The following is a 27,691-nucleotide window of genomic DNA, read 5'->3' as shown; positions in this document are numbered from 1 at the left end:
ACCACTCCTCCCAGTTTAGTGTCATCTGTAAACTTGTTGAGAGTGCAGTCCACGCCATCCTCCAGATCCTTAATGAAGATATTGAACAAAACTGGCCCCAGGACCAACCCTTGGGGCACTCCGCTTGAAACTGACTGCCAACTAGACATGGAGCCATTGATGATAACCTGCATTGTCAGTGTGGCCCATCTAGAGACCTTGTCACACCCACCCACCATCCCCCTCTACTGCAGACTGTGCTACTTAGTGGTGAGAGGGTTACTGAAGGGGCATTGCCCCGCGTGGTCTCCTACAAACTTGACTGTAGCATGAGGCAATGTATGACTGAGGTGCAGGTCAACTGACCCTGCTACTAAAAACTTTCAGCTATGGCGGGCAAGCACACCCACTTTTGGAATACAGAGAGGGACCACATATCTCTGGCTGGGATGATTTTAGTTGGGTATTGGTCCTGTTTTGAGGAGGGGATTGGACTAGATGACCTCCTGAGGTCCCTTCCAACCCTGATATTCTATGATTCTGTGATCTTGAAGAACCTCCAGTTACAGGTAAGTTAACCTGCTCAACTCCCAGATTTCAGCGTTAGGATTGGGTAGAGCCATCTACATGCTCTTCTCCGGTGCTGGCAATTTTGTCTATATCCCAACCTGATGTGGGTCACTAGCAGTGAGGTGTTTTTTTTTATTGATGTGCTATGCTAATTTCAGAAGCTGTGAAATCTGTTTCTGACGTGTCTCAGTGGGTCCACAGCACAATTCGCAGCCATGAGAACTCAATGCAACTGCTTCGGGTCCAGAAACTTCTCAAAGGACAGAAGACCAAGGTGCTGACTCCAGGTGGGTCCTACTCATCACCCAGATTAAGTGAATTGGAGACTGCTTTGTGGTCACTTCTGATTCAATTCAAATAGACTTGGAGAGGAAAATTGGCTAATGTCTCACAAACCGGGTATGATAAATGGCAAATTAAGGGGAGAGGTGACTAGTGGGCCCCAGGGAATGGGGCTGCCTGGCTGGATTCACAATCTTCATTTAATGACCTGAAAGTGGAGGTAAGTAGAAGGTTAATGGCACTTGCAGATGTCACTCAATTGGGAGGAATTATGATTTGCAGTGAGGACAGGAAAATGATCCAAAGTAGGTCATGGACACTAGTTTGGAAAAATGTAGCTACTGTCTCCACCTCCTCTTTTAATAAGTAGAGAAAGCTGACAGTTGTCTTTTCATCCCTCATGTGCACTCATCTCTCTTCCTCACCCCCCCCACCTCAAAAGGCAAGACTCTCTAATATGTTCTGGTGGCATGGGAACTGGTGTTTTGTCCCTGCAGTGCACTGGCAAAATCAAGGAATGTTGATTGACAACAATTGCCACAACAGATCAACCTAATGGTCCATCTAGTCAAGTCTTCTGATTCTAAGAGTGGCCAGTATAATATGTCTGTAGAGGAATGTGGATGCAGGCATGGGTTCTGTGCCTGTGCAGACTAATGTTGTTAATGATTTGTAAGAGAACATAAGAGACATGCCCTTCCCCCATCCCTCCCATTAATCATCTCTGGCACTGCCTGCAGCTTCTGCCTCGTCCCCTGCCCTGGGATTCCCTTCCCCAGCCCCTCCTCCCCTCTTTCTGCCATGTTGGAAGTCGGGCTGAGCATGGCTGGAGGCGTGGCTGGAGGCGTACCTAGGAAAGGCATTGCAGCTAGTGCTCCCACTGAGCCCTGCTAGATAGCACCAAGAGCAGGGAAACTGGGCTGGCAGCAGAGTTCTGCGAGATGAGAACTGGGAAGCCTTCTAAGTTCCGTCCCTTTCTCACCTGCAACCTCCAGTAAGTGTTTGGAGCCCAGGACAATGGTGAGGAGGGGGACGCAATGGGGAGCGGGGTGGGAGCCAGGAGGGTGGGAGAAGCGGCAGGGCCCAGGGACATAGGGTGAGGGGCCATTTTAAGTGCCCCCCCAAAAATAGTCATTTAAATCCCTATGCACACCTTGTTCACCTGAAATCCAGGATGGCGCTATGTGTCTGCCCTTCAGAAAGCTATGCTCCAACAGCTCTGCCATTTTTGGAGCCACCCTATACACATGCCCAGCTCAGCAGGGAAAGCCCTAGGAAGAGGGTGTGGCATCAGAGGAGAAGCTGAGCTATCAGAGTCTGTCATTGTTCGTCCACCCGAAAGTTGGGGCTGTTGTGGAAAATTGACCACACTGTTGACTTTAGATCAGACAGCCTGAGGCTCCTTTATTTCATACAAGCATACGTGCAGGGAGAGACAGCATGACCCCATGCAAGAGGCAGGCTGCTCTGCTTTCTACAAATTTTACCATGCTTATAAAGGTTAAAACCACAAAACGTAGCATGCTGATTACACATGTTAATTGCCTTATTTGGGATATAATGTTGATCACAAACAAGCTGACCGATTAATTTTCCATCTATGGCTTTTCCTGTTATTGTTATCCCCAACCAAGTCTGCGGTTTGACTGTTCTAACACCTTTTCTGTAGTCCCGAAAGCAAGCTCAGCTGTTGTAACTGAACAGATCTCCTGGTTCCCCTTTATCCAATTCCAGTTCCTCTTTTTGGAGCCCTGACCACATCGTTCTACCCCCATATGCCCTTTATACACACAAAGCCATTTTTCCATTTTGGGAACTTTCCACTGTGACTCCTTTTATCTCTAGACACACAGAAGCAACTTTCCTTCATTCTTTCATCACTCTGTCCCCCTCCTCTATTCCCCTTATACACAGAGACAAGCTGAACCAAAGTTCAACACAGCCTAGAAACAAGCTTATCCAAAGTTTAGGCCTAAAAGCCTGGCCAAAGTTGTAAGCCCACTGTATTTTCCCTCACAGAGCCCACCCAAATTTCCACTCCTAGCTATGCCATAGCAGCTTACAAGTTTCCAAATTACACTGGTGGGGTGGAAAATAATGAGTGTTCAGTGTAGCTAGATAAGCTAGGCAAAATCAAACAAAAATATAGGCTTTTCAGTATAGCTGAGTACAAACTTGTACATTAGAAATGGAGGTTGAAAACCAGAAACTCTTGAAAGCACTTAGTTGGATTCAGAAGGGAGACTTGGTGCCTAAAGTGGCAGTTAGGCACCACTAGTGTACGCAGAACCCTTGCTTGGCTGTCTCCTAACCCTGAAGGTGCCTAAAGTCCCTAGGCATCTGAATTTCTGTGATTAAAGTGGCTGCGTGTGCACAAAGCTACCTCAGTCCTGACACAGATGACCGGTTTGGTCCGTAACTTGCACCTAAACCACAGTGGTGTTCTCCAGACTGGTGTTCGCCTTCCTATCTTGCTTTTGGGGTCTGATTCACTAGGCATGCTTGGAACACCCCTAAACCTACACAAAATGGCACAAGTCAGGGGACCAGATATTACTTAGCCTAGTGGTTAAGGCGCTCACTTAGGATGTGGGAGAGACAGGTTCAATTCCCACTGCTGCCAGCCGTGGAGAAGAGATTTTAACTGTGGCTTCCCACCTCCCTCTAACCACTGAGCTATGGGGTATTCTGGGGCAGGGCTCTCTGGGTCTCCTGTTGAACCTGTTCCACTGTGTGTAAACTAATCAAATGCACACTGGGCCAGAGAATTAGAATGGCTGTCTCTATAATCCAATGGTTAGGGCAGTCCCCATGTAGCAGGCAGATCCAGGTTCAGTCCCCTTCTCCAATGCATATTTCATTACTAGTAATTGCAAGCCTATGCTGTCACGTAGGTGTAATTCCTAAAGTCACGTGGTTTAAATAAACCCACCAAAAATGGCTGAGAATTTAAAAATTGGAGGGTAACAGACCATGAATGCCAGTCGTGATTCAATGTGCTGCTATTTTGAACAGAGTTCTCCAATGAGAAACTACAGAACTAGAATTAATTGCAAACTGGACACTATCAAATTAGGCCTGAATGAAGACTGGGAGTGAATGGGTCATTACAAGAACTAAAAACTAATTTTCCCCTGCTATTACTCACACCTTCTTGTCAACTGTTTGAAATGGGCCACCCTGATTACCAGTACAAAAGTGATTCTTCCTCCTGTTGTTAAAACAGTATGCCAAGGAACATTGGTGGATTCTTCATAATTTGGAAGTTTTTACATCAAGACTGGATGCCTTTTTCTAAAGGATATATGTTCTAGTTCAACTCAGAAGTTACAGGCTTGATGTACAAAATGCTGCTGAAATTCTCTGGCCTGTTATGCAGGTCAGACTACATAATCACAGTGGACCCTTTTGGCCTTAAAAATCTATGAATAACCTACCCATGGACAAGTTTCTTCTTAATTCCCATCAATTTGAGGTTAGTTTGTCCTGAACCGGGGGGATCATGTCCTTTTTTATCTTATGTTAAATATAATAAAGCTGTGCTTGTTCTCTCTGTACTTACAGAGACCCAATCTTTTTAAAAAATACCCTGGTAAACTCTTTGCCTTGTGGCAGTGAGTGCCAGGCTAATGATGCAGTGCATGAAATAGATGTTAATTTGCTGCCTTTTCCTTTGTATTATATGAGAGAAGATAAATAGAAGTACTTGGTTGATTTATTTTTTCTATCCCCTTTATTGTTTTGTATCCCTGTATCATATAAAATGGTTACTCACCTTCTCATAACTGTTGTTCTTCTAAATGTGTTGTTCATGTCCATTCCAATCAGGTGTCTGACTTGTTCTGAACAGTAGAGCTCAAGTGTATTCAGTCATGGAGCTTCCAGGCTGTGAGGTGCAGTGACTGCAGGTTCGGGTGCTGGAGCCCCCCATGATCCTGTGTGAGAAGGTCCAGGAAAAGCAGCAGAGTAATCATGACTCCCACTGACAAGTCTAGGAGAGATGTGTACCAATGCTGGCGGGGCCAAGCTGATGCTATGAGAATGACCTAAGCCTCGTCTCTGCAAATCTCGAGCAGGACCTTGTGGACAAGTGGTATGGGTGGGAAGGCGTACAGAAGCATTCCCTCCCAAATGGAGGAGGAACACTGTAATTCTGGAAGGAGCAGAACTGCTGACACTTCCTGTTGTGTCATGTGGTGAAGAGGTTGATCAGGGGACAGCCCCACATCTGGAAGAGCGAAGATGCGACATCCAGGTGAAGGGACCACTCATGGCTGTGAAAAGACTTGCTGAGGCTGTCTGCCAGCTCATTTTGGATCCCTGGAAGGTACGACGCCTGTTGACTGAATGCTCTGTACAAAAGTCCCGTAACCTGAAGGCTTCCTGGCACAGGGGAGAGGAACGTGCACCCCCGTTTGTTGATATAGAACATTGCAGTCATATTGTCCATCATGACCAATACACATCGACCTGCTAGGTATGTGGGGAATGACTGACATGCTAGGTGTACCGCCCTGAGTCCTGTGGTCCTCCAGATGAGCTCCCCACCCCAAATCTGATGTGTCCGTCACTAGTGTCAGGGATGGCTGTGGGGCAGTGAAGGGGACCCCCGAGCACACCTGGTGAGCATCCATCCACTACAGGAGTCAGTCGAGGATGGGGTGAGGCAGGGTCACAATCCTGTCCAAACTGTCCCTGGCAGGTTTGTACACTGACGCAAGCCACGACTGAAGCAGCTGAAGCCGGAGTCTGGCGTGCCGAACCATGTACCTATAGGCCACCGTGTGGCTGAGCAGTTTGACAGTTTCTCGCAGTGGTTGTGGGGAACTGCTTGAGTCCCTGGATCATGGCATCAAGAGCCTGGAATCTTGCCTGTGGGAGGAATGGTCTGGCTTGAGTCTAGAACTGCCCCTATGAACTCTATCCTCTGGACCAGGGACAGAGTCGATTTCACCTCGTTCAGCTGGAGGCCCAGATTCTCGAAGGTGGCTCTGATGAATGCCACCTGTGCTTCTATCTGAGCCCTGGATTGGCCTTTGATCAGCCAGTCGTCGAGGTATGGGGACACCTGTACCTGATGTTTCCACAGAAATGTGGCGACGACTGCCATGCACTTGTTGAAGACTTGAGGTGCTTCTGACCTGCCGAAAGGGAGGACAGCAAGTTGGTAATGGGAACCGTTGATCACAAACCTGAGGTACTTTCTGTGGTTTTGCGCTATTGCTATGTGAAAATAAGCATCCTTCAAGTTGAGGGTGGCATACCAGTCTGCTGGATCCAGTGAAGGGATAATGGAGGTCAAGGACACCATGCGGAACCTGAGTTTCCTCGCAAACTTGTTGAGGTCATGGAGGTCCAGGATAGGCCTTAGGCTGCCTTTGGCCTTCGGTATTAGGAAATAGCAGGAATAGAAACCCTTGTCCTTGTGCTCCAGTGGAACCTCCACCACAGCCCCCAGCGCTCGGAGTGATTGCACCTCCTGAATGAGAAGTTGCTTGTGAGAAGCGTCCCTCGGGGTGGAAAGGCGGGATGGATGGAGAATTGGATGAGTACCTTCTCTCTACCGTGTGAAGCACCCAGCGATCCAAAGTTATACGGGACCATGCATGGTAGAAAGGGGATAGTTGGGAGGAAGAGGTAAGGTGGGGTGAATTCAGTCTCTGGACTGGTGCGCCGACCTCGACCGCACCTTCAAAATGCTGGTTTAGGGCCAGAGGGCTGTTTGGGCTGGTTCTGATTAGCGGAGGAATGTTGTCTTCTACTGCTCCGGTTTCTCCTCCTAGAGTTGTCCTGGCGGTTCTGCGGCTGGAACCTTTGAGGAAGTTGTGGGCAGAAGTGTCGCTGCTGAGTGGCAAGGGTATGCAAGGGCAAGGGTCTGAGGGTGGCTCGGGAATCTTTTAGGCTGTGGAGCCGTTTGTCCATCTTCTCTGAAAACAGAGTCTAACCTTCAAATGGGAGGTCCTGAATCATTTGTTGGACTTTGTAGGGTAGCCCTGAGACTTGCGACCAGGACCCCTCTCACACAGCCACCCCTGTCGCCATGACTCGTGTGGCAGCGTCTGCAGCATCTAAGGTTGCCGGCAATGAAGCACAGGAGACTAATTTTCCTTCTTCCACCAAGATGGTGAACTCAGACCGAGAGCCTGAAGGAACGAGCTCCGTGAACAAAGCCATGGAAGCACAGGTGTTATAAGAGTACCTACAAACAATGGCCTGCTGGTTAGCAATATAGAGTTGTAAACCACTGGTGGAGTAGATTTTCCTACCTATGAGGTCCAGGTGTTTCCTGTCCCTGTTCTTTGGGTAAGGACCTTGGAAACCTTGTCTCTCCCAGTGGTTAGCCCCGTCAGCGACCAACGATTCCGGAGGTGAATGGGAGTAGAGATGCTCAAAGCCTCTGGAAGGGACGAAATTGCGGCACTCATTGCATTTGGCAGTGGGTGGTAGAGATACTGGTGTCTGCCATAGAGTTTTGGTGGTGTCCACCACCATCTTTATGAAGGGTAATGCTACCTGTGAGGGCCTGAGGGTGCTAGGATGTCCACCATGGGATCCGTGTCCTCAACCACCTCGTCAGCTTTGATGCCCAAGCCTTGGGCAGCCCTGCGGAGCAACTGCTGTAGAACTCTGTCCTCTAGCGCAGGAGATATGGACGACCCAGCCAAAGGAGGAGGAGGAAGCATGTGCCGGTGGTGGAAGCTCCCTGCCCCGGATGGGTCACGTGATTCCCAGGGCAGCGTTGGAGGAGGTGGTGCCAATGATGGTGATGGGGTCGAAGGCATCATAGTTGGTGTCAGCATCCGCCTCACAGGAGGGATCTGCATCGGCACGCTCACAGGAGCCGCCAAGGTTGGGGGGCCCAGTGCCGACATCAGCACCAGGGCCGTAGGTGCCTGCATTGAGGCCAACATTGACCAGGGTATAGGCGTGGGAGACGGGTGTGTCGATGTTGTAAAGACCAGTGCCGAAGTCAATGATGACACTGGAGGGAAAGGCATTGGGACTGTAGGCGCCGGGTGCGGATGTGCGGCGGAAGGCGGCATGACAGTAGCAGAGGTGACTGAACACATTGCTGAGCATGGGCCCTGGGTTCCTCCTTGGCCCTGGTGATAAGCCCAGGAAATCCAGAAGGGCCATTGAGGCGGATTCTGCCACTGCGAAGGCCACGCCTGCTGCTCCCTTCTGTCTCTGCCCGACCTCGTTCTACGGCTTCTGCTGGTACTTGAGTGGTAGGAGTCGGGCTCTGACTCTGAGGTCTTAGACACTGAAGACCACGGAGGAGCTTATCCTTGGTGCCTCAGAAGTTGAGAGCTTGGGGAGCAGGAAGGCCCTCTGTGGGAGCGTGTAGGTGCCGATAGACAAGGCGAAGGGGAGTGCCTCGACGTCATAGCTAGCTTTCCCTTGGAATGCACTGGAGGACGGGGCTCTATCGGCGCTGAGGGTTTCTCCCTGGCAGGTGAGAACGGTACTGTCAGGTGGAGGATATCTCTGGTGGCCTGGTACGCTTCCGGCATGGACGGGAGCTGAAGCTGCTGCATAGGCGCCAGAGATTGAGGTGGGGCTGGACTCGACTGCCTCACCTGGGCAGGAGTCAACACAGCCCCGGAAGAAGATGCCAAGAAGTGGCCCACCTGGGGTCGCAGTTCTTGAGGCTTAGCCGGAGGAGAACGGTTGTCCGGCTTTTTCTTCTTTTGCAGCACTGGTGAATGGGAGTGGTGCCTACTATCAGATGGGCCCTGTGAGGAGCCATGGAGGTGACGAACGTCCCTGGAGGAGTCCTTCCTCGGCACCAAAGTCGCCAACTGCGCTGGGGCACTCTGTGTTGAGGACTTAGTCGGGGTTGGGTCTCTTGACCGCGGGTTGGAATGGGGGCACAAGGCTGCCTCCATGAAGATCACCATCAGCCGCTGTTCCCATTCTTTATGTGTTCTTGGGCAGAACGTGCGGCAGATCTTGCAACAATCTTTCTGATGGGTCTCCCCCAGGCATCTAAGACATGATGACTGTGGATCACTGTTAGGCATGTGCTTGGCGCAAGCCACGCAGTTCTTAAATCCCAGGGATTGCGGCATGCCATGGTGCTGGGGCTGGGGGGGAGGGAACTCCCCAACTACTATACTATACTAAACTTTCAACTGATATTAACTATCTAACTATATACACAGAATAACAAAGAGAACTTGCTGAGCAAGAGCCAAGGGGAGTTCTAGCTACCATCACTGGCAGTAAGAAGGAACTGAAGGGGTGGCAGGTCAGCAGGGCTATATATTAGGTGCCATGAGGGCGCAACTCCAGAGGGCACCCAGGCCGACCCAACAGATGCTGCTAATGGCAAAATCTTCCGGCCAATGTGCATGTGTGTGTGTGTGCGCGCACCTGATTGAAATCGATATGAACAAGCACTTGAAGAACCCCTTAGTCCTCTTTTCTTTAAGGTAAACAGTCAATCTCTCAACCCTTCTTTTTCTGTTACATTCATTTTGAAGTAGGGTGGGCATATATTATAATGCCATTATAAAAGTAATGGGACACCCACCTGGCATATTGTGGGTGTCCCATTACTTTTATAATGGCATTATAATTCAGTATCATTCCACATGCATATAACACTTTTTTTATTCATGCCTGCATGCTTTTTCTGAGCACTTTCTGCACATTGAGCAGAGGTTTCATAATACTGCCCTCAGTCACATCGAGGGCTATTTCCTGAGTGATTAATAGTTTATTTAAAACACAGTAATCTACATGAGTAGTTCACTTTTTATTCCTTTAATTGATATTGCCTGTGTCATGGTTGAGTCCCATCTCACAGTTGTGCTTTTCCTCCCACACAATCAGAGCGCTGGTATATCCAAGAAGGCTGGCTCATGGTGGTGCCCACAAAGGGTGAAGAAGTGAAGCGTAAGATGTTCTTCCTCTTCTCCGATATCTTGGTTGCGACGAAGCCCTGCCACCCACTGCATCCTCTGAATTCAGACAAGTTTTCTTGCCAGGCAATCTATCCACTTAGCCAGTGCACAGTGGACAAAGTGTTTGGCCATACCCAGAGCCAAGGAGGGCTGCTCAGTGTAAGTTTCTCTCAGTTTCTGGCTGCAGCTCCTACAGCCCTCATTTCCACCCCCACCCACAAATACATCCTGATCTAAAATAGAATTAATGTGAGAGAGGATAGTGGGTGTAACTGACCCCTGTGGTTGAGGCAGTGATGGGGAGAGCTAAGGTGAGTCTCTTAATTGTTGCAGGAGCAGCAGACTAGAGAGGGTAAATGGTGGCAGTGATAAATATAAAGAGCTAGATTGTACTAGGGAGGCTTCACTGCAGGTGGAAGAGTGAGGGAGTGAAGAGCCCACATCACCTCTGTGGGAGGCACAGTTCCTCTCTGACCTCCCTGGTGTGCAGCTTGCTCCCACTACTGTACTTGGTTTGCTCAGGGTAGGGGCATGGCCCCTTGCCCTCTTAGGAGTGCACAGAGGAAGCAGTGCCTGGGCTCTGCTCATTGTGCTGTCCCTGTGCATCCACAAAGAGGCTACTTCCAAACTGGCCCCAAGGCAGCATGGAAAGTAAAAAGCAACAGAGTGGTCACTAGGGCTTTGGCTCATCTGAAATCGTGCCAGATAACATGTGGAGAGATTCTTTGGAACTGTTGCCAAGGGTGGAGCTTGTCCTCCTGGCTGCTTTTTCTTTCTCCCCCATGTCTTTTCAGTGAAGGATCTGCCTTTTGGCTGCAAGGACTTCTCCTGTTAGGGGTTATAATACCTTGGGTAGAGGCATCCCAGAGGTCATTTGAAGTGCCTACAGTTAGAAAAATGTCTCCCGACTTGTCCCAATAATGCTAAAACAAATTGCTCTATTTACATTTAAACTAAGACCCCATGCTGCCATTTATAGTTACTTCTGAGAAGAGAGCCACATTAAAATGCAGTACAGGGAGTGAGGTCTCCTGGGCCCTACTGGATTCACCACAGACTTGCTCTGTGATCTCTTGAGCAATAGGCTTCCTTTCTGGGCTAGTTTCTCAATCTATAAGGTAAATCTGTAAATGAAGACGCCCCTATGCTGAGAGGAGAGCTTTTCCTGTCAGTATAGTTAGCTACCACTTCTTGGGGAGGTGAATTATGTCAGTCGGAGAAACTCTCCTGTTGATATAGCGCTGTAACAGCAGGGATTGCTCCGTAAGGGCTGGAAGGCCTGGGGCTAGCCAGCCCTTATTAGTACAGAGGCACACCTGGATTAGATCAGTTAATCCCTTATATAAAGTACAATAGTGGCTGCAGTGAAGTGTGAAGCTCAATAAATTGAAAGAAGAAAGAGGCTTCTACAGAGAAGACCTTGACACCAGGAGGTTTGGAACCCGAGCTAGAAACCTGAGGCTCAAGACACATAGGGCCTGCATGTGGCCTGCCAATATAGGAAAGGCCCCAGGCAGGTAGGCCTGGGCACAGGGTAAATTGGAGCCTGCTGAGAGTGAGTAGGCTCTAGCCAAAAGATCTGGGATGTAGGATTTCCCTGCTGAGACTAGAGCCAGGAAAAGCCTGGGGACCCAACAAGAAGGTAAAACCAGTGGAGCGTTTTAGAACTTGCAGGGGAGTTTTTGAACTTTATTATGTGAACAAACTTGGACACATGCCCCCAGAAGGGGTGATGAATGGACAAAAAAAGCCTATGTGGAGTTCAAGAAACCATTTGAGGGGGAATCTGAGACAGGCTGCCCGTAGTGTATCCCCAAGGCCATGACGGCGCACATGCTATGCAGCTACCCGCATTACAAGGGATTATATTTAAGCAGTGACTGCAATCTGTATAAAACACCATTGTGAAAACCCCAGCTCTATGGAGAGCTCTGTGGCAAAGGCAGGCAAGATGGGACATGGTGGGAAGACCAGAAGGAATACCTTTAAAGAGAGTTTATTTTGGATCACTCCTTACGAGCTGTATGGGGGAAGTAGAGTCTGACCGCAACTTGAACTTGGGGTGAGTAGTGGATTGGATAACAAGGATGCCCAATTCAGTGGGGCAGCGTGGACTAAGGGACAGATACTGGAGTATGAACAGAGTATCAAGGGTGGCATTGACTTACTACCTCCATAGGGTGCTGGGAGGAATATTTAATTGCGTGAAGTATTTTGAGATCATCAGCTGGAACGGAACAGAGTAGGGCAGGTCTGCTTCTGTGCCAGTAGAGGCTCGAGCTGGACAGCCCTGTTGCTTTTCTATTGCAAAAGGAAGATTACAGAAATGTGTAGGATGAGATGAGGTGCTGGTTGTTTCTGTGGCAGGGCTGCTGTCTGGGGAAAAGGAAATGTTAAAGATGGGTGTTGGACTCAACACCTTTCTCCTTCTGTTCTGTTCCTTCCCCGTGAAACATCTGGCCCTGGCTGCTGCTGCTGGAAGACAGACTAGAGGGATCATTGGTCTGACCAAGTGTAGCTATTGTGTTCTCTTCTTTCAGCTCTCCTTTCCCCACAAGACACTGCTGCTGATGTCGAGCAACCAGGAGGATATTAACAACTGGTATCTGAATCTGACAACTGCTATCAGGTAGGTCTTATCCGCTTTCTGTTGTTCAGTAGGTGACATTTTTTTCTCTTAATGTGTACTTGTGGTGTAAGAGGTGGGGCAGTGCACCAAAGTGACCATGTGGGCTTCTGGAAGTATAGCCACAAGATGAGTGGCTATAGTACCAGGCTGATTGTGGGAAAGAAAGGGAGCTTTGACTCTGAAGGCAAGCCTTAAAAGGAATAATCTCATGGTGCAGGTGAACAAAATGTTAGAGTGGGTTTTTCCTCGTTTTTTCTTTTCCCTAGGCAGCTGAAAGTCAGGCCCACCTTTGTACACCAGAAGGAATACCTGACAGAACAACCAGTCAGCTCAAGAGATACCCACGCAGTCCAGGAAATGTGCCAGAATTTATGAGAGCAAAAGTGTGTGTCAATGTTCCCTCTAATTTTTTATGTCCATGTACGGAATTAATTTTAAGTGTACCAAAATGGAGGTGATGTGTGGCAGGGGTGGGGCTGAGGGCTTTGGGGTTTGGGAGGGGGCTCAGGGCTGGGGCAGAGGGTTAGAGTGCGGGTGGGCGAGGGCTCTGGAGTGTGGTCAAGGATGAGGGGTTCGGGGCTAGGGCAGAGAGTTGAAGTGCAGGCTCTGGCTGGGGTTATGGGCTCTGGGTTGGGGGGTTCAGGGCGTACGCTGCGCTGGGACTGCAGCAGGGAGAAAGGACTCCCCCCAGCCCTCTCTCAGCATAGCAGTTTGGGGCTGGGGAGAGGTGCCTCTCCCCAGCGGTGATGACTCCAGCAGGGCGCCTCTGCTGCGTGGTCATGCAGCTTACAGGGAACTTAGGTGTGTGTATTGTGGGGATACACAAAGAGTGGACCTGTGTGACAGATGATACCCTTGTATTCAGACCCTACACACTACTGTAATAATGTTTGTACAAGTATGCCTTTTAAGGTATCATTTAAAAACTTGTAATTTGATGATCAGTAGTATCATGGCAAAATGCACGCAACAGCATTATATGTGACGTTACAAGCATAAGCTGAGATTGTGATTATAAAAGTATATTTTCCAGATACGTTGGGGGAGTGGCCAAAGCAGTTCGTCAGAGATACCTCAGCCAGGTGTAAACAAGGCTGATGGACATTACCTGCTAAATGGCCATTCTTTGGCAGGAAAGGGGACAGGCAAAAACCTGTATCTTAGCAAAAAAACAGCATGGAGTTCCTTCCACACAAATGGTCTGTCACCTTGCTCCCAGCTGGAAATGCTCCCAAAGGGGCAGAGAACTCTCTCTCCCTTCCCATCACATTTTCTGCATCTGACAAAACAAAGGAAGCAGCCATTGGACTCTGGGGGAGGGGCCCTTATGTAAAGAGTTTGGTCAGCAAGACTGCTGAAAGCATGTGGTGAGAAATCTTTGTTTTGAATATAATCTATTGTTAGGCACCAGGGATTGTTTTATTTTTCTTGTAACCATTTCTGACTTTTATGGTTCATTATTCGTACTCACTTAAAATCCATCTTTGTAGTTAATAAACTTGTATTATTGTTTTATCTAATCCACTGTGGTTTGTTGAAATGTTTGGATAGCTATTTAAAAAAATAAACTGACATTGTTATTCCTTTCAGGGAATAGACTTAATATATTTGTACTAGGCAGTATAAGATTGTAACAGTCCCACTCTACCCCCATCTTCTTTCCTGCAGAAACTACACAAGCTCCACCAGCTGTGCACTCAGTGACCTTTTATTTCTAGTTCCCATCACAGTCCCTATGAAATACAGTAACTCCTCATTTAGCATCATCCTGGTTAACGTTTCGTTGCTGATCAATTAGAGAACATGCTCATTTAAAGTTGTGCAGTGCTCCCTTATAACGTTGTTTGGCAGCCACCTGCTTTGTCCACTGCTTGCAGAAAGAGCAGCCCATTGGAGCCGGCTGGTGGGGGCTTAGAACCAGCATGGACAGGCAGCCCCCCATCAGCTCCTCTAAGTTCCCTGTGCAGCAGCGCCCAGCAGGCTATCAATTGCCGGCAATTCAGCTGTCCCTCCTTCCTCCCACTGCCCTGTGCTGCTGCCAGGAGCCTCCTGCTTGCTGTGTGAGGGGAAAGAGGGGTGCTAATGTCAGGGTGTTCCTCTCCACAGAGGTTGGGTGGAGGGGACATGACAGGGCTCAGGACTGAGGGAGCTTGCTGGCAGCAGCTGCTGTCTCAACTTGCTGATCTACTTAAAAAGGCAATGTACTTAGAGTGGTGTCAGCATACTTAAAGGGGCAATGTGCGTCTCTCTCATGCACACTGTCTCTCTCTGTCATGCTGTCTCCCCTCCATCCGTGCTGCCTTGTAAAATGTGAGGTTACATTAACAACGTGTTAACCCTTGAGGGCTCAGCCAAGTGCTAGTTCATTATTTAGCAGTAAGGCATTCCCTGGGAAATATCCCACCCTCGTCCACCCTCTAACTCCACCACATCAACCAAGCTTCACAATCATCAGTGCTGTGTACAGTATTAAATTGTTTGTTTAAAACTTATACTGTCTATATATATAAAAAAAAATATTTCCCTGGAACCTAACCCCCACCTCCCCATTTACATTAATTCTTATGGGGAAATTGGATTCACTTAACATCATTTTGCTTAAAGTAGCATTTTTCAGGAACGTAACTACAATGTTAAGTGAGGAGTTACTGTGGCCTATTTACAATGTTAACGGAGCTTTTGGCCCTCTCACCAAGATGTAAGGGGAACAGAGGCAGCAGGTTTAAAACAACAAAAAGGAAGTATTTTGTCACAAAACGCATAGTCAACTTGTGGAACTCTTTGTCAGAGGATGTTGTGAAGGCCAAGAATGTAACAGGGTTAAAAAAAGAACTAGATAAGTTCATGGAGGATAAGTCCATCAATGGCTATTAGACAGGATGGGCAGGGATGGTGTCCCTAGCCTCTCTTTGCCAGAAGCTGGGAATGGGCGATTGGATGGCTCACGGGATGATTACCTGTTCTGGTCATTCCCTCTGGGGCATCTGGTATTGGGCACTGTTGGAAGACAAGATACTAGGCCTACATGGGCCTTTGGTCTGACCAAGTATTGCCACTCTTATGTTCTTATAGAATGCATGCATAACCTTTCAAACTCATTACCACAGTAGCCAAGAGCTTAGTTGGAATTTAAAAGGAAAGTGTATACTTAGAAGGATAAAAAGAAGTCAGAGTTACATTAGCATTCAGATCACAAGCTAATCTCAGACATGGGTTAAGGATACTTCCCTTATACAAAAGTTATGTCATAGTTGACTACTTCAGCCAACTCCTTTTTCTGAAGCATTTGGTAGTAATTAAGGTGGACCAGAAGCCTGAACTGATCTGTCAATCCCATGTTCTGTAATAGCAGCATCTTGGCTTGTCTGATAGTTGCTGTCCTCTCAAACTGCCACCTTTAGTGATAAGGATGCCTGGTTCATAGAATCATAGGGTTAGAAGGGACCACAAGTCATCTAGTCTGACCCCCATCAAGATGCAGGATCTGTTGTGTCTAAGCCATCCAAGACAGATGGCTCTCTAACCTCCTTTTGAAAACCTTCCTGAGATCTTGTGAAAGTTCTTGTGAAAGGATTCATGGAGGCAGTGGTGGAGGTTTAGGTTGGATATTAGGAAAAAAATTTTCACTAGGAGGGTGGTGAAGCAGTGGAATCTCCTTCCTTGGAGGTTTTTAAGGTCGGGCTTGACAAAGCCCTGCCTGGGATGCTTTGAGCAGGGGGTTGGACTAGATGAACTTGAGGTCCCTTCCAACGCTGATATTCTGGGATTCTATGAAAGTGTTTGTGTCACTAACTTTAAAAACAAGCACAGCACTGTAGCCATAAGGACAGTTTTACAGTCACCCTTATGTTGAACAAGCACTAGCATTTTCCACATAGACAAATGCTTAAATTTTTTCCACCAGCTTCATACACCAGCATGTCAAGTTCTCTTTTTTAGGTTAGTGCATGTGATTTGTACTGCAGTAGCACCTACAGGCACCAGTGAGAGATGGACTCGATGGTGCTGTGTTCAGTAAAGACAGAGTGTGTCCTTGCCCAGAACTCATTTTTAAACTGTAGCCTTAGATTAGCAACAACATAAATAACAGCATATGTGCCGCTGGAAGAAATGCTTCATTAGCATAAACTGTACATTAAAAAAACTCATCTGTTTACAGTCAAAGTTGGCATTAGGTTATGAGATGTTGCTTCTTCACTATGTTTATCTAGGAAAGGAAGACTTATGATTAATAATGAAGAAGGCAAGAGTGATCGAAGTGGCCAGGGTTGATCATACAGTAATATAAGAACGGCCGCACCGGGTCAGACCAAAGGTCCATCCAACCCCACATCCTATCTGCCAACAGTGGCCAATGCCAGGTGCCCCAGAGGGAGTGAACCTATCAGGCAATGATCAAGTGATCTCTTTCCTGCCACCCCTCTCCACCCTCTGACAAACAGAGGCTAGGCACCCCTTCCTTCCCGATCCTGGCTTAATAGCCATTTGGATTAACCTTCATTGATTTACAGTTCTCTTTTAAAACTACCTGTTTAAGTCTAGCCTTCACAACCTCCCCTCAGTCTGCAGAGTTCCCCATTCCTGTTTGATGCGCTAGGATCAAATATACACTCTCTTTTATTATGTTTTAACCCTGTGCCCCTTATTAATTATCATTTGGTGACCCTATTCTCTGGTATTATAGGATACTTTTCCCTTATTCCACTTCTAACAGTCACTCTGAGTTTATACACCTCTGTCATATCCCACCATGAGTCTCCTCTTTTCCAAGCTGAGAGTCCAGCCTCTTTAATCTTTCAGGGACCTCTCCCAACCCAATCATTTTATTTGCCCTTTTGACTTTTTTAGTGCCAGTGTCTTTTTTAGGTGCAGGGAGATCCATCTGTACCGTGTTTCGAGCAGTAGGTATACATGGCTTTAATGAAGGCATATATTTCTCAGTTAGTTATTGCTCTATCCCTTTTTAAGATTCCTATCATCCTGTTGCTTTTTTTGAACGCCTCTGCCACTGGCAGTGGACATCTTCAGAGACTATTCCACGATGACTCCAAGATCTTTCCTGACTCGTTGTAGCTAAATTAGCCCCCATCATATTGTAGGTATAGTTGGGGTTATTTTTTCCAATGTGCATTACTTTACATTTATCCACATTAAATTTCATTTGCCATTTTGTTGCCCAATCACTTAGTTTTGTGAGATCTTTTTGAAGTTCTTCATAGTTAAGACCAAAACAGACTATCTTGAGCAGTTTAGTATTGTCTGCAAACTGCCACCTCATTGTTTACCCCTTTCTCCAGATCATTTATGAATAAATTGAATAGGATTGGTTCTAGGACTGACCCTTGGGGAACACCACTGGTTACCCCTCTCCATTCTGAGAATTTACCATTAATTCTTACCTTTGTTCCCTGTCTTTTAACCAGTTCTCAGTCCATGAAAGGACCTTCCCTTTTATCCCATGACAGCTTAATTTACATAAGAGCCTTTGGTGAGGGACCTTGTCAAAGGCTTTCTGGAAATCTAAGTACACTATGTCCACTAGATCCCACTTGTCCACGTTTGACCCTTTAAGAATGTAAAAATGACCATACTGGGTCAGACAAATGGTCTGTCTAGGCCATTGCCAATGCCAGGTGCTTCAGAGAGAATGAACAGAACAGGTAATCATCAAGTGATCCATCCCGTCATCCATGTCCAGATTCTGGCAAAAGGAGGCTAGGGATACTTCAGAGGATGGTTTTGCATGCCTGCCCTTCCTGGCTAATAGCTATTATTGCACCTATGCTCCATGAACTTATCTAATTCTTTTTTGGACCCTTTATAGTATTGGCCTTCACAACATCCTCTGGCAGAGTTCCACAAGTTGGCTGTGCATTGTGTGGTGAAATACTTCCTTTTGTTTGTTTTAAACCTGCTGCCTGTTAATTTCATTTGGTGACCCTTAGTTCTAGTATTATGAGTAAATAACTCTTTTGGTAGTTCTGAAGGCACTAGTTAGGTCCGTTTCACGTTAATAGAACTTAACAGTAACCATAGGGTTCATGGAGGCTGCCCCCATATCTGCTATTAGTTAGGCTGTGGCTATCCTAGATACCTACCAACTGATCTATTCCTGTAAACCAGTGATCCTCAGACTGAGGCTCATGAGCTGCATGTGGCTCTTTAATGTGTCTCCAGCAGCTCTTTGCAGCACATAGGATATTAAAGATATTAGTTTATTATTCTTAAAGAGTCACTATTAATGGAATGATGTCAGATTGGAAGGAGGTCCCAAGCGGAGTTCCACAGGGATCTGTGCTGGGTCCGGTGTTGTTTAACATCTTTGTTAATTACTTTGATGTAGTAATAGAGAGCATACTGATCAAATAAGCTGGTGGGGGGAGCTAACACTTTGGAAGATAGAGCTAAAATTTAGAGGGATCTTGATAAATTGGAGAAGTGGGCTATAGACAACAAAATGAAATTCAACAAAGATAGATGTAAGGTGTTACACTAAGTGAAGAAAAATCAAATGCATAAATACAGAATGGAGATAACTGGCTTCCTAGCAGCACTGCTGGGAAGGATTTGGGAGTTGTGGTGAACCACAACCTCCACAAGTCACCAATGCAATGCTGTTGCAAAAAGAGCAAATGCAATTGTAGGTTGCATTAACAGAGGCACAACATGACAGTCACGAGAGGTGATAGTACTGCTCTATTCAGCGGTTGTTAGGCTGGAGTACCATGTCCAATTTTGGTCAACAATGTATAGAAAGGATGTAAAGAAACTGGAAAGGATCCAGAGGTGAGTGATTAAGATGATCAAAGGGATGCAATGGAAACCATATGAGCAAAGGTGAAAGAACTGGGTATGTTTAGTTTGGAAAAAGAGATTAATGGGGGGATATGATAGCAGTCTTCAAATACCTGAAAGGCTGCAATAAAAAAAGGTGGAGAAAAGTTGTTCTCTTGCCAGAGGGCAGGACAAGAGGCAATGTGTTCAAACTACAGGCTAGCAAATTTAGATTAAATCTCAGTACAGTAACACCTCACTTAAAGTCATCCCAGTTAACGTTTCATTGTTATGTTGCTGATCAATTACAGAACATGCTCATTTAAAGTTGCGCAGTGCTCCCTTATTAACAGTTTGGCAACCACGTGCTTTGTCCATTGCTTGTGGAAAGCAGCCCATTAGAGCTTGCTGGTAGGGGCTTGGAACCAGGATGGACTGGCAGCCCTATCAGTTCCCTGCTTCCCTGAGTTCCCTGTGTGGCAGCCGCCTAGCAGGCTATCAATTGCCAGGCAGTTCAGCTGTCCCTCCTGCCCTCTGCCTTGGAGCTGCTCTTGGGAGCCTCCAGTTTGCTGTGTGGGGTGGAAGAGGGGGGCTAATGTCAGTGTCATCCCGCTCCTGTGCTTTCTCTGACTCCACCATCTCAGCCAAGCTTCACAATCATCATTGTTGCATACAGTATTACATTGTTTGTTTAAAACTTATACTGTGTGTAGCATACAGTCTTTTGTCTGGCAAAAAAAAATTTCCTTGGAACCTAACCCCCACCCCTCCTTTGCATTAATTCTTACAGGGAAATTGGATTCGCTTAATATAGTTTCGCTTAAAGTAGCATTTTTCAGGAACGTAACTACAATGTTAAGTGAGGAGTTACTGTAAAAACTTTCTAACCGTAGGACAATGGAATAAACTGCCTTGGGAGGTTGCGGGAGCTGCTTCACTGGAGGTTTTCAAAAGGAGGCTGGATAGCCATCTGGCTTGGATGGTTTAGACACAACAAATCCTGCACCTCAGCAGACCAGATAATCCTTGCGGTCCCTTCTAATCCTATGATTAATAAAACTGAATGCTTTTACTATGTTATCAACCAATTAAGTTATCAACTTGCACTAAGTTAAATAACTTATTTGCTGTGAGAATAATAATCACTAAATATTTCCTGTCATATAGTAAATGAAATGATGAATTCACACTACTGTGGCTCTTTTGGGTAATGTTGATTGTTAATTTGGCTCCTGAACCACCAAGAACATAAGAACGGCTGTACTGGGTCAGACCAAAGGTCCATCTAGCCCAGTATCCTGTCTACCAACAGTGGCCAATGCCAGGTGCCCCAGAGGGAGTGAAACGAACAGGTAATGATCAAGTAATCTCTCTCCTGCTACCCCTTTCCACCCTCTGACAAACAGAGGCTAGGAGCACCATTCCTTACCATCCTGGCTAATAGCCATTAATGGACTTAACTTCATGAATTTATCCAGTTCTCTTTTAAATGCTGTTATACTCCTAGTCTCCTCAGGCAAGGGAGTTCCACAAGTTGACTGTGCGCTGTGTGAAGAACTTCCTTTTATTTGTTTTAAACCTGCTGCCTATTAATTTCATTTGGTGAGCCCTAGTTCTTGTATTATGGGAATAAGTAAATAACTTTTCCTTATCTACTTTCTCCACATCACTCATGATTTTATATAAGATCTGAGGATCACTGCTCCAAGCAATCAGTGTGCTCAAAGTGCATCTGTCTAGACTTTTTGTTTGGAACATGAATGCAAATCCCTCCCACATGACCATGTTTAAAGGTGAAGTTAATCTCCTTTATTTGACACACAAGTTTGTGCTCAAGACTTTCTAAAACTGAAACTAGCCTAAAGGGTAACAGACTAAAAAGACCACAGGCATTTACAGAACTAAGAGGCTGCATACTGGGTACTGCAATTCTCAATGAAGTGTAAGAATACTTTGTGTATGAAAAGCTAATCACCTGTTACAAAGCTGCCTGAAAGACTACAGAACTAAGCACTGAGCAGTCACAGATGGGAACAGAAACATGCATCAGAGAACTGGCCGGGGGTGGGGAAGAGGAATCCACACAGCACCCAATAACAAATTGCAACATAACAGCCATACTGGGTCAGACCAATGGTCTGTCTAGCCCAGGGGCTGGCAACCTTTCAGAAGCAGTGTGCCGAGTCTTCATTCATTCACTCTAAGGTTTCGTGTGCCAGTAATACATTTTAACGTTCTTAAGTGGTCTCCTTCTATAAGTCTAATATATAACTAAACTATTGTTGTATGTAAAGTAAATAAAATGCAGAGCCGCCTGGACCCAGGCCCTGTGAGTGCCACTGAAAATCAGCCTTCGGCACCCGTGCCATAGGTTGCCTACCCCTGATTTAGCCCAATATCCTGTCTTCCAAAAGGGCCAATACCAGATGCTTCAGAGGGAATGAACAAAACAGGCAATCGCTGAGCGATCCACCTCCAGTCATCTGGTACAGAAATGGATTTAAATGATAAGTTACATACACCTCTACCCCGATAAAATGCTGTCCCTGGGAGCCAAAAAAAATCTTACCCTGTTATATCGAACTTGCTTTGATCTACCAGAGTGTGCAGCACCCCCCTCCCCATTATATCCGAATTCATGTTATATTGGGGTAGAGGTGTACTTCAGTTTTTAGTTTTGCAATTTCATATTTGAGTTCCTTCAGAACTCTTAAGTGAACTCCATCTGGTCCTGGTGCCATCTTACTGTTAATTTTTTAATTTGTTCCAAAACCACCTCTGACACCTCAATCTGGGACAGTTCCTCAGATTTCTCACCAAAAATGAATGGCTCAGGTGTTGGACTGTCCCTCACATCCTCTACAGTGAAGACTGATGCAAAGAATTCATTTAGTTTCTCCACAATGTCCTTAGCTTTTCTAGAGTGCTCCTTTAGCATCTTCAGTGTCCAGTGGCCCCACTGATTGTTTGGCAGATTTCCTGCTTCTGAGGAGTTAAAAAATTTTTTTTGTTAGTTTTTGAGTCTTTTGCAAGTTGCTCTTTGAATTCTTTTTTGCCCTGCCCAATTATATCTTTACACTTGACTACCCAGAGTTTATACTCCTTTCTATTATCCTCAACAGGATTTGACCTCCAATTTTTAAAGGATGACTTTTTGCCTCTAACCACTTTTATTTTGTTTAGCCACAGTGGCACTTTTTTAGACTTTTTTTTTAATTTAGGGTATACATTTAATTTGAACCTCTATTATTGTGTTTGTAAAAAGTTTCCATGCAGCACGCGGGCATTTCATTTTTGTGATTGTATCTTTTAATTTCAGCTTAACTAGCTTTTCATTTTTGTGAAGTTCCCCATTCTGAAGTTAAATGCTACTTTGATGGGCTTCTTAATATTATGATCGCTATTACCAAGCTCTTAGCCTAGATTCTGTGCTCCACTTATGACTAAATCAAGAAGCACCTCTCCTCATCTGGGTTCCAGGACTAGTTGCTCCAAGAAGCAGTCATTTATGGTGTCAAGAAACTTTACCTCTGGAACAAGGAGTCTGGTACAATACTTGCTATCACACAGTGAAAATAAAGAAACTTCCTTTTCTGCATTTATTTACAGAGGCTATCAAGGGTTAGGTTACACAGCATAATTTACCCCTCCAATTGGACTTCTACTTATACCACAGAAAGAAAGAACTGGGACTTGAATTCATGCTCCCTGCATAATCCTACGGAACAAGCCCAAGAGTAAAACCCAGCCTCAGGAACTGTGAATAGAAACCAGGACACCTGCAAAGTAAGTCTGGTAACTGAACCCATTGCTCTCACGTGAGGCAAGTATTGAAGTTTAAGGCTCTGATTCCTTCCTTCAGTGGAATCTCTGTGTCCTAATGTATAGATTGCCCATTCAACCTCTACGATCAAAAAGGGAAGAAAATGCTGCACTACACTGCAGTCCCTGTGTGCACTGAGGCTGCAGCCCCCTCGGGGACCTGGGTTGCTCTGGTCTTTAATATGTCTTCACGGTAGCCTTTCAGAAGCTGATTGAGCAAGGTCTTTTCATTGTCCTTGTGTAGAACGATGAGTGGTGGGAAAGGATTCCCCTTGTATTCAATCACAGCCATCTTGGCCTGATCCAGGTTCTCTCGATTGGGGATCTGAAGCAGTCGTGTATAGTTCCCAGAATAAGACTGGAAACGTGGAGCCAACAGTTTAAACAGCTTATGGATGAGATCTTTCTCCTAGAAAAGGACAGAATACAGAGAGAATGAGCCCACTTTAGAGCCTCAGCATGCAGTAACCAACCCCCCATGGAAGACCTCGCATGTTTTATCATGAGCCATTCCCACAGTCTCATCTCAGCACTTCCTGTCTTCCAGCTCCACGTACTGGGTCTCAACTGGCACCTTACACAACTGCCAGGCCTGCTGCCCCTCTGCTCTCTACCCTTCCCTAGGCACCTAGACTGCTGAGGGCAGGCACCCAATCAGCTGCTCTCCATCCGCGAGGCCATGTCCTGACTCCCCCAAGAACAGCCTGCACCCCGCGCTTCCTCGGGGGTCCGCGCTGTTTTCCGGTCAGGCTGAGCTGCTCGGCGGCCCCGGGCTACTCACCGTCAGCCAGAAGTCAGCCATGCGCATGGCCTTCTCGTCCGCGTCTCCCCGCTTGGCGTAGTCGATCAGCTGGGGAGAAACAGGGATCGTCAGCCTCTGACTAAGCCGCCCGGCCCCGAGGGCTCATGAGGCGCACGGCAGAGCCTGGGCCCCGGACAGATCCGCCGGCCTAGTGCCGGCCCCGCCCCTCAGCCGCCTTCCCGCCCTCGGCCCGCGCGCCTCCTTACCCGCTCCGCGTAAAACCGCATCTCGTCCGCGCGCGCCCAGTGCGTCTCGATACGCTCGTGCCGCACCAGCGCCGTCACCAGGTTCCGCAGCATGTCGAGGCGCGAGCGTGGCCCGAGCCCGAGCCGCCGGTGCACGCGGCCATGGGATATCGCGGCAGCCACCGACAGTCGCATCACCACCCCGATTCCGACCGGAAGCAACGGCTGAGGAACCGGAAGGAAAGAAGCCGCTCGAGAGGCGGAGTTGGGGCGTCTCTAAGGCCCGGGGCGGGGCTGGAGGGAGGGATTAGGACTGGCCAGTGCTCCATAGCGAGGGCGTGCGGCGGACGCGGCTCCTCCCGCGATGCTGTTGGGATTAGGCAGAACTGGGTCGGCTTGGCTCTGGGCAGGGCTGCGAGCGGGAGACGCTCTGAGTCTCTGGGCAGGAGCGGGAACAAGGCGTGGCCGCGTCGCCCTTCCCGCAGCCCCAAGAAACGTGGCGGCGTCCAGGAGCGAGTCTGAAAGCTGCACCCCCGGGCACAGTGTCACCTTGTGGGGAGCCTGGCTATGCACAGGGTGAGGCGAGAGCCAGACTTGGCTGAGGGAAACGTGGGGAACGCGCACGGTGAATACAAGGAAGTGCCCGTTATCAGCAGCTGGAAGAATTAGTGGCAAAGTGAATGAATTCCGGTTTTGATGTGCGTAGTCTCAGCACTTGGGAACCCGAAGGTGAGAGTGTTTGTCTTTAGTTGTTTTCTGGTTTTTGTGTGTGGCTCTTCGGTTGACCCACCCTCCCAGGATTCAAATAGGATGATGATGAAGTTGTCACAAATACAGTTACCTGTTCCAATGAGTTTCCAGTCTTGATAGAAAAGGTGGGAAGACAATCATTTTGTGCAATTGCTTCCAGACCAAATCTCCAGATTGTTAAGGTTGTGTTTTTAATGCTAATCCTCTCCTTCAAAGCACTTGCAACCCTCCTGGCTTGGTGTCATCTACAAATTTTATAAGCATAGTCTCCATTTCATAATCCAAGTCATTAATGACAAATATTGAATATCACTGGACCTATGACTGGCCTCTGCAGGACCCCACTAGATATGCCTGTCCCGTTTGACAGCAAACCATTGATAGCTACTCACTGAGTATGGTCCTTTAGCCAGTAGCACACCCACATTATAGTAATTTAATCTAGGCCACATTTTGCTAGTTTGCTTATGAAAAAGTAATGCGGAACTGTCAAAAGCCTTATTAAAATCAAGATATGTTACGTGTATAGCTCAAGTGACCAGATCACAGAGATGAAATATGGGGGGATGGGGGAGCCAAAAAAAAAAAGCACAAAGAAGCTGGAAGCGCCTAGGCTGGCACCAGCCACACACAGATGTAAACAGTGGCCCCGGGACTCAACAACCCCTGCCCGGAGTCCGAGGACTGACACCCTGATGCTGCGGAGATGGGCACAGACAGGAGGAGTACCCCCGCCAGGTCCCTGCACGGAGACCGGCCTGGGCTGGCTGTGGGTGCGCCAGCGTGGGGCAACTCCTTCCCTGGAGGGCTCCAGCTCCCCACGGGCCCAGGAGTGAGGAGCCATAATGACCTTCACGCCACTGGCTACACCCCTCTGGAGAAAGCGGGACCTTGCCGCGGCCCCCAGGTTGGGACCCGCCCCAGCATTGCAGCACGGGATCGCCTCACCTAGGGTCACACACCCAGCCAGGCACTCACTGCTCCCCCCACCCTGCCCCCTGGAGGCAGACAGACTCACAGATACTAATTATCCCCAGCACCGCAGTGGAGCTGCCGCCTGACCGGCCGGCCCTTCCAGCTGCTCCTCCGCCTCTCCCTCGCTGCATGTCAGGCAGAGGCATGTGTGCACCTGGCGCCAACTACACCCCCCCCGCCTACCCGAGCAGCAAAGCTGCAGCAGCAGCCAAACAACTGTGTTGCGCAGCAACCTCGGGGCAGCAGGAAGGGAGGGTGGGCTGCCACGGAGCTGGCTTCACAAACATGGGCTGGGAAAGGGGACTGGCATTCCGGCACTCTGGCGCCCTTTGCAAAGCACCTGGCAGGGCATGGGACTGCTCGGCTGGGGCACAGGTGGTGAAGCCGCAGCTGGCATCCCCTACACCTTTCCTGGTGCTGAGGCCAAAGCCTCCGCCTCCTCCCCCCAGGGCGGGGATTTGGGGAGGGATCCAATGGGGGGAGGAGGGGGCGGAGTTGGGGGGATGAGAGCGCCCTCTGGGCTCTGCCTGTGGAGGCAAAATTACTGGACAATTCGCGTCCCAACCAACATTCAGTCGGGACGCGGGACAATGAAGTAAATATCGGGACAGTCCTTATAAAATCGGGACGTCTGGTCACTCTAGGTATAGCCTACCCCCTTCCACTAGGCCAGTAACCCTATCAAAGGAAATTAGTTGGTTTGGCCTGATGTTCTTCACTAATCCATGCTGACTACACCTTATAACTCTGTTAGCCTGTAGGTGCTTACAAATTGGCTAAAAATTTGATCCAGTATCTTTTCAGGTATTTAAGTTAGACTGACTGGTCTATAATTCTCTAGGTCCAGTTCTCTGGGACTTCAGCCATCTTCCTCAAAGATAATTGCTAATAGTGCAGATATTACTTCAGCTACTTCTATAATTTCCCTAGGATGAATTTCACCAGACTTTGCTAGCTTAACTAGATCTAGTTTATCTAAGGCTAAGTCTACACTGGCAATTGAACGACAAAGCTTTTCTTTCAAAGGTGTTAAACCCTCTCTCCCCCCAAAAGACAAAACTTTTTCTGTGACAAATGCCAGTGTGAACAGCACCCAAAGAGAGGGTCTCCTGCCAACAAAGTGGTGTCTTGTTCACACCAGCAATTTTCGTCAGTAAAACTTTTGTCAATCTGGGGTGTGGTTTTTGTTTTTTTTTTAAAACCCCTGAATGATAAAAGTTTTACCAACAAAAGTGCAGCGTAGTTAAAGCCTAAGTAGTCTTTAACATGTTCTTTCCCTATTTCAGCTTGCGTTCCTTCCCCTTATTAATATGGTGTTGAGTAGTGAAGGCTAAAGCAAAATAGGCATTAAATATCTCAACCTTCTTGATGTCATCAATTATCATCTCTCCTTTCCTGCTAAGTAGAAGACCTACACTTCCCCTTGTGTTTCTCTTGCTCTCAGCTGAAGATATGGCTACTCAGACACTTTATAGAGACATAATTTAAAAAAAAATGACAGCTTCTCCTCCTTCCAATACAGTCATTACCAGGCACAAGTCTTGATCTCCTCTGCTCTCCTGCAGTGTGGAATGTCCAGGCTGTGGAGGTCCACTTCTTCCAGCTCCTTCTCTGGTTAGGGCTCCTGGGATGCTCCACTGGCTGGGAAGAGTCCTCTGCAAGCACAGCAAATAACCCAAGAAAGAGTCACTACTGCCCAAACCTGTGTTAAGAACGTAAGACTAGTCATACTGTGTCAGATCATGGTCCATCTACTCCATGGTCTTTCAACATTGGACAGTGCCAGACGCAACAAAGAGAAAAATTTCCCCGTTTCAGTCAGTCAAGCAATCCATCCCATCATCCAGTCACAGCTTCTGGCAGTCAGAGGATTAGGGACACCCAGAGCAGTGGGATGCGTACCTGACCATCTTTGCTAATAGCTATTGATGGACCTATACTCCATGACCTTAGCTAATTCTTTTTTGAAACCAATTATATGTGTGAAAGACAAAACATCTCCTAGCAATGAGTT

The 27,691-nt window shown here is 47.4% G+C and overlaps 2 protein-coding genes across 2 annotated transcripts in view; one reads left to right on the top strand and one right to left on the bottom strand.

The window, feature by feature from the left end:
* The window catches only part of ARHGEF39 (Rho guanine nucleotide exchange factor 39), a 65,310-nt gene extending 50,426 nt beyond the window's left edge, over window positions 1–14,884 (top strand). The window contains exons 7-11 of the mRNA XM_032791036.2: window positions 708–836; window positions 9,670–9,899; window positions 12,281–12,369; window positions 12,636–12,752; window positions 13,403–14,884. Of these exons, the coding sequence (XP_032646927.1) occupies window positions 708–836; window positions 9,670–9,899; window positions 12,281–12,369; window positions 12,636–12,744 (557 nt within the window). The 3' untranslated portion in view covers window positions 12,745–12,752; window positions 13,403–14,884. The remainder of the gene's footprint in view (window positions 1–707; window positions 837–9,669; window positions 9,900–12,280; window positions 12,370–12,635; window positions 12,753–13,402) is intronic.
* Window positions 14,885–22,719: 7,835 nt separating this feature from the next.
* Window positions 22,720–24,187, bottom strand: MRPL17 (mitochondrial ribosomal protein L17). Its single transcript, XM_032791038.1, has 3 exons — window positions 23,974–24,187; window positions 23,747–23,815; window positions 22,720–23,374 (listed from the first exon to the last, which is right to left on the bottom strand). The coding sequence occupies exons 1-3, from the start codon at window positions 24,145–24,147 to the stop codon at window positions 23,078–23,080; spliced, it is 540 nt and encodes a 179-aa protein (XP_032646929.1). The 5' UTR covers window positions 24,148–24,187; the 3' UTR covers window positions 22,720–23,077.
* Between the last annotated feature and the right edge of the window lie 3,504 nt (window positions 24,188–27,691).

This window comes from Chelonoidis abingdonii, chromosome 6 (genome assembly GCF_003597395.2).
Source record: "Chelonoidis abingdonii isolate Lonesome George chromosome 6, CheloAbing_2.0, whole genome shotgun sequence".
Taxonomy (NCBI): domain Eukaryota; kingdom Metazoa; phylum Chordata; order Testudines; family Testudinidae; genus Chelonoidis; species Chelonoidis abingdonii.
The sequence above is the reverse complement of the archived record's forward strand: the minus strand, read 5'-3'. Positions and strand labels throughout refer to the sequence as shown.

Bases quoted from the DNA above. Each gene is read 5' to 3' on its own strand.
- MRPL17 (XM_032791038.1), bottom strand. From the start codon at position 24,147: ATGCGACTGTCGGTGGCTGCCGCGATATCCCATGGCCGCGTGCACCGG. The intron at 23,816-23,973 runs GTAAGGAGGCGC...GTTTCTCCCCAG, and splicing joins TGCGGTTTTACGCGGAGCGG to CTGATCGACTACGCCAAGCG. The intron at 23,375-23,746 runs GTGAGTAGCCCG...GTCCTTTTCTAG, and splicing joins TGGCTGACTTCTGGCTGACG to GAGAAAGATCTCATCCATAA.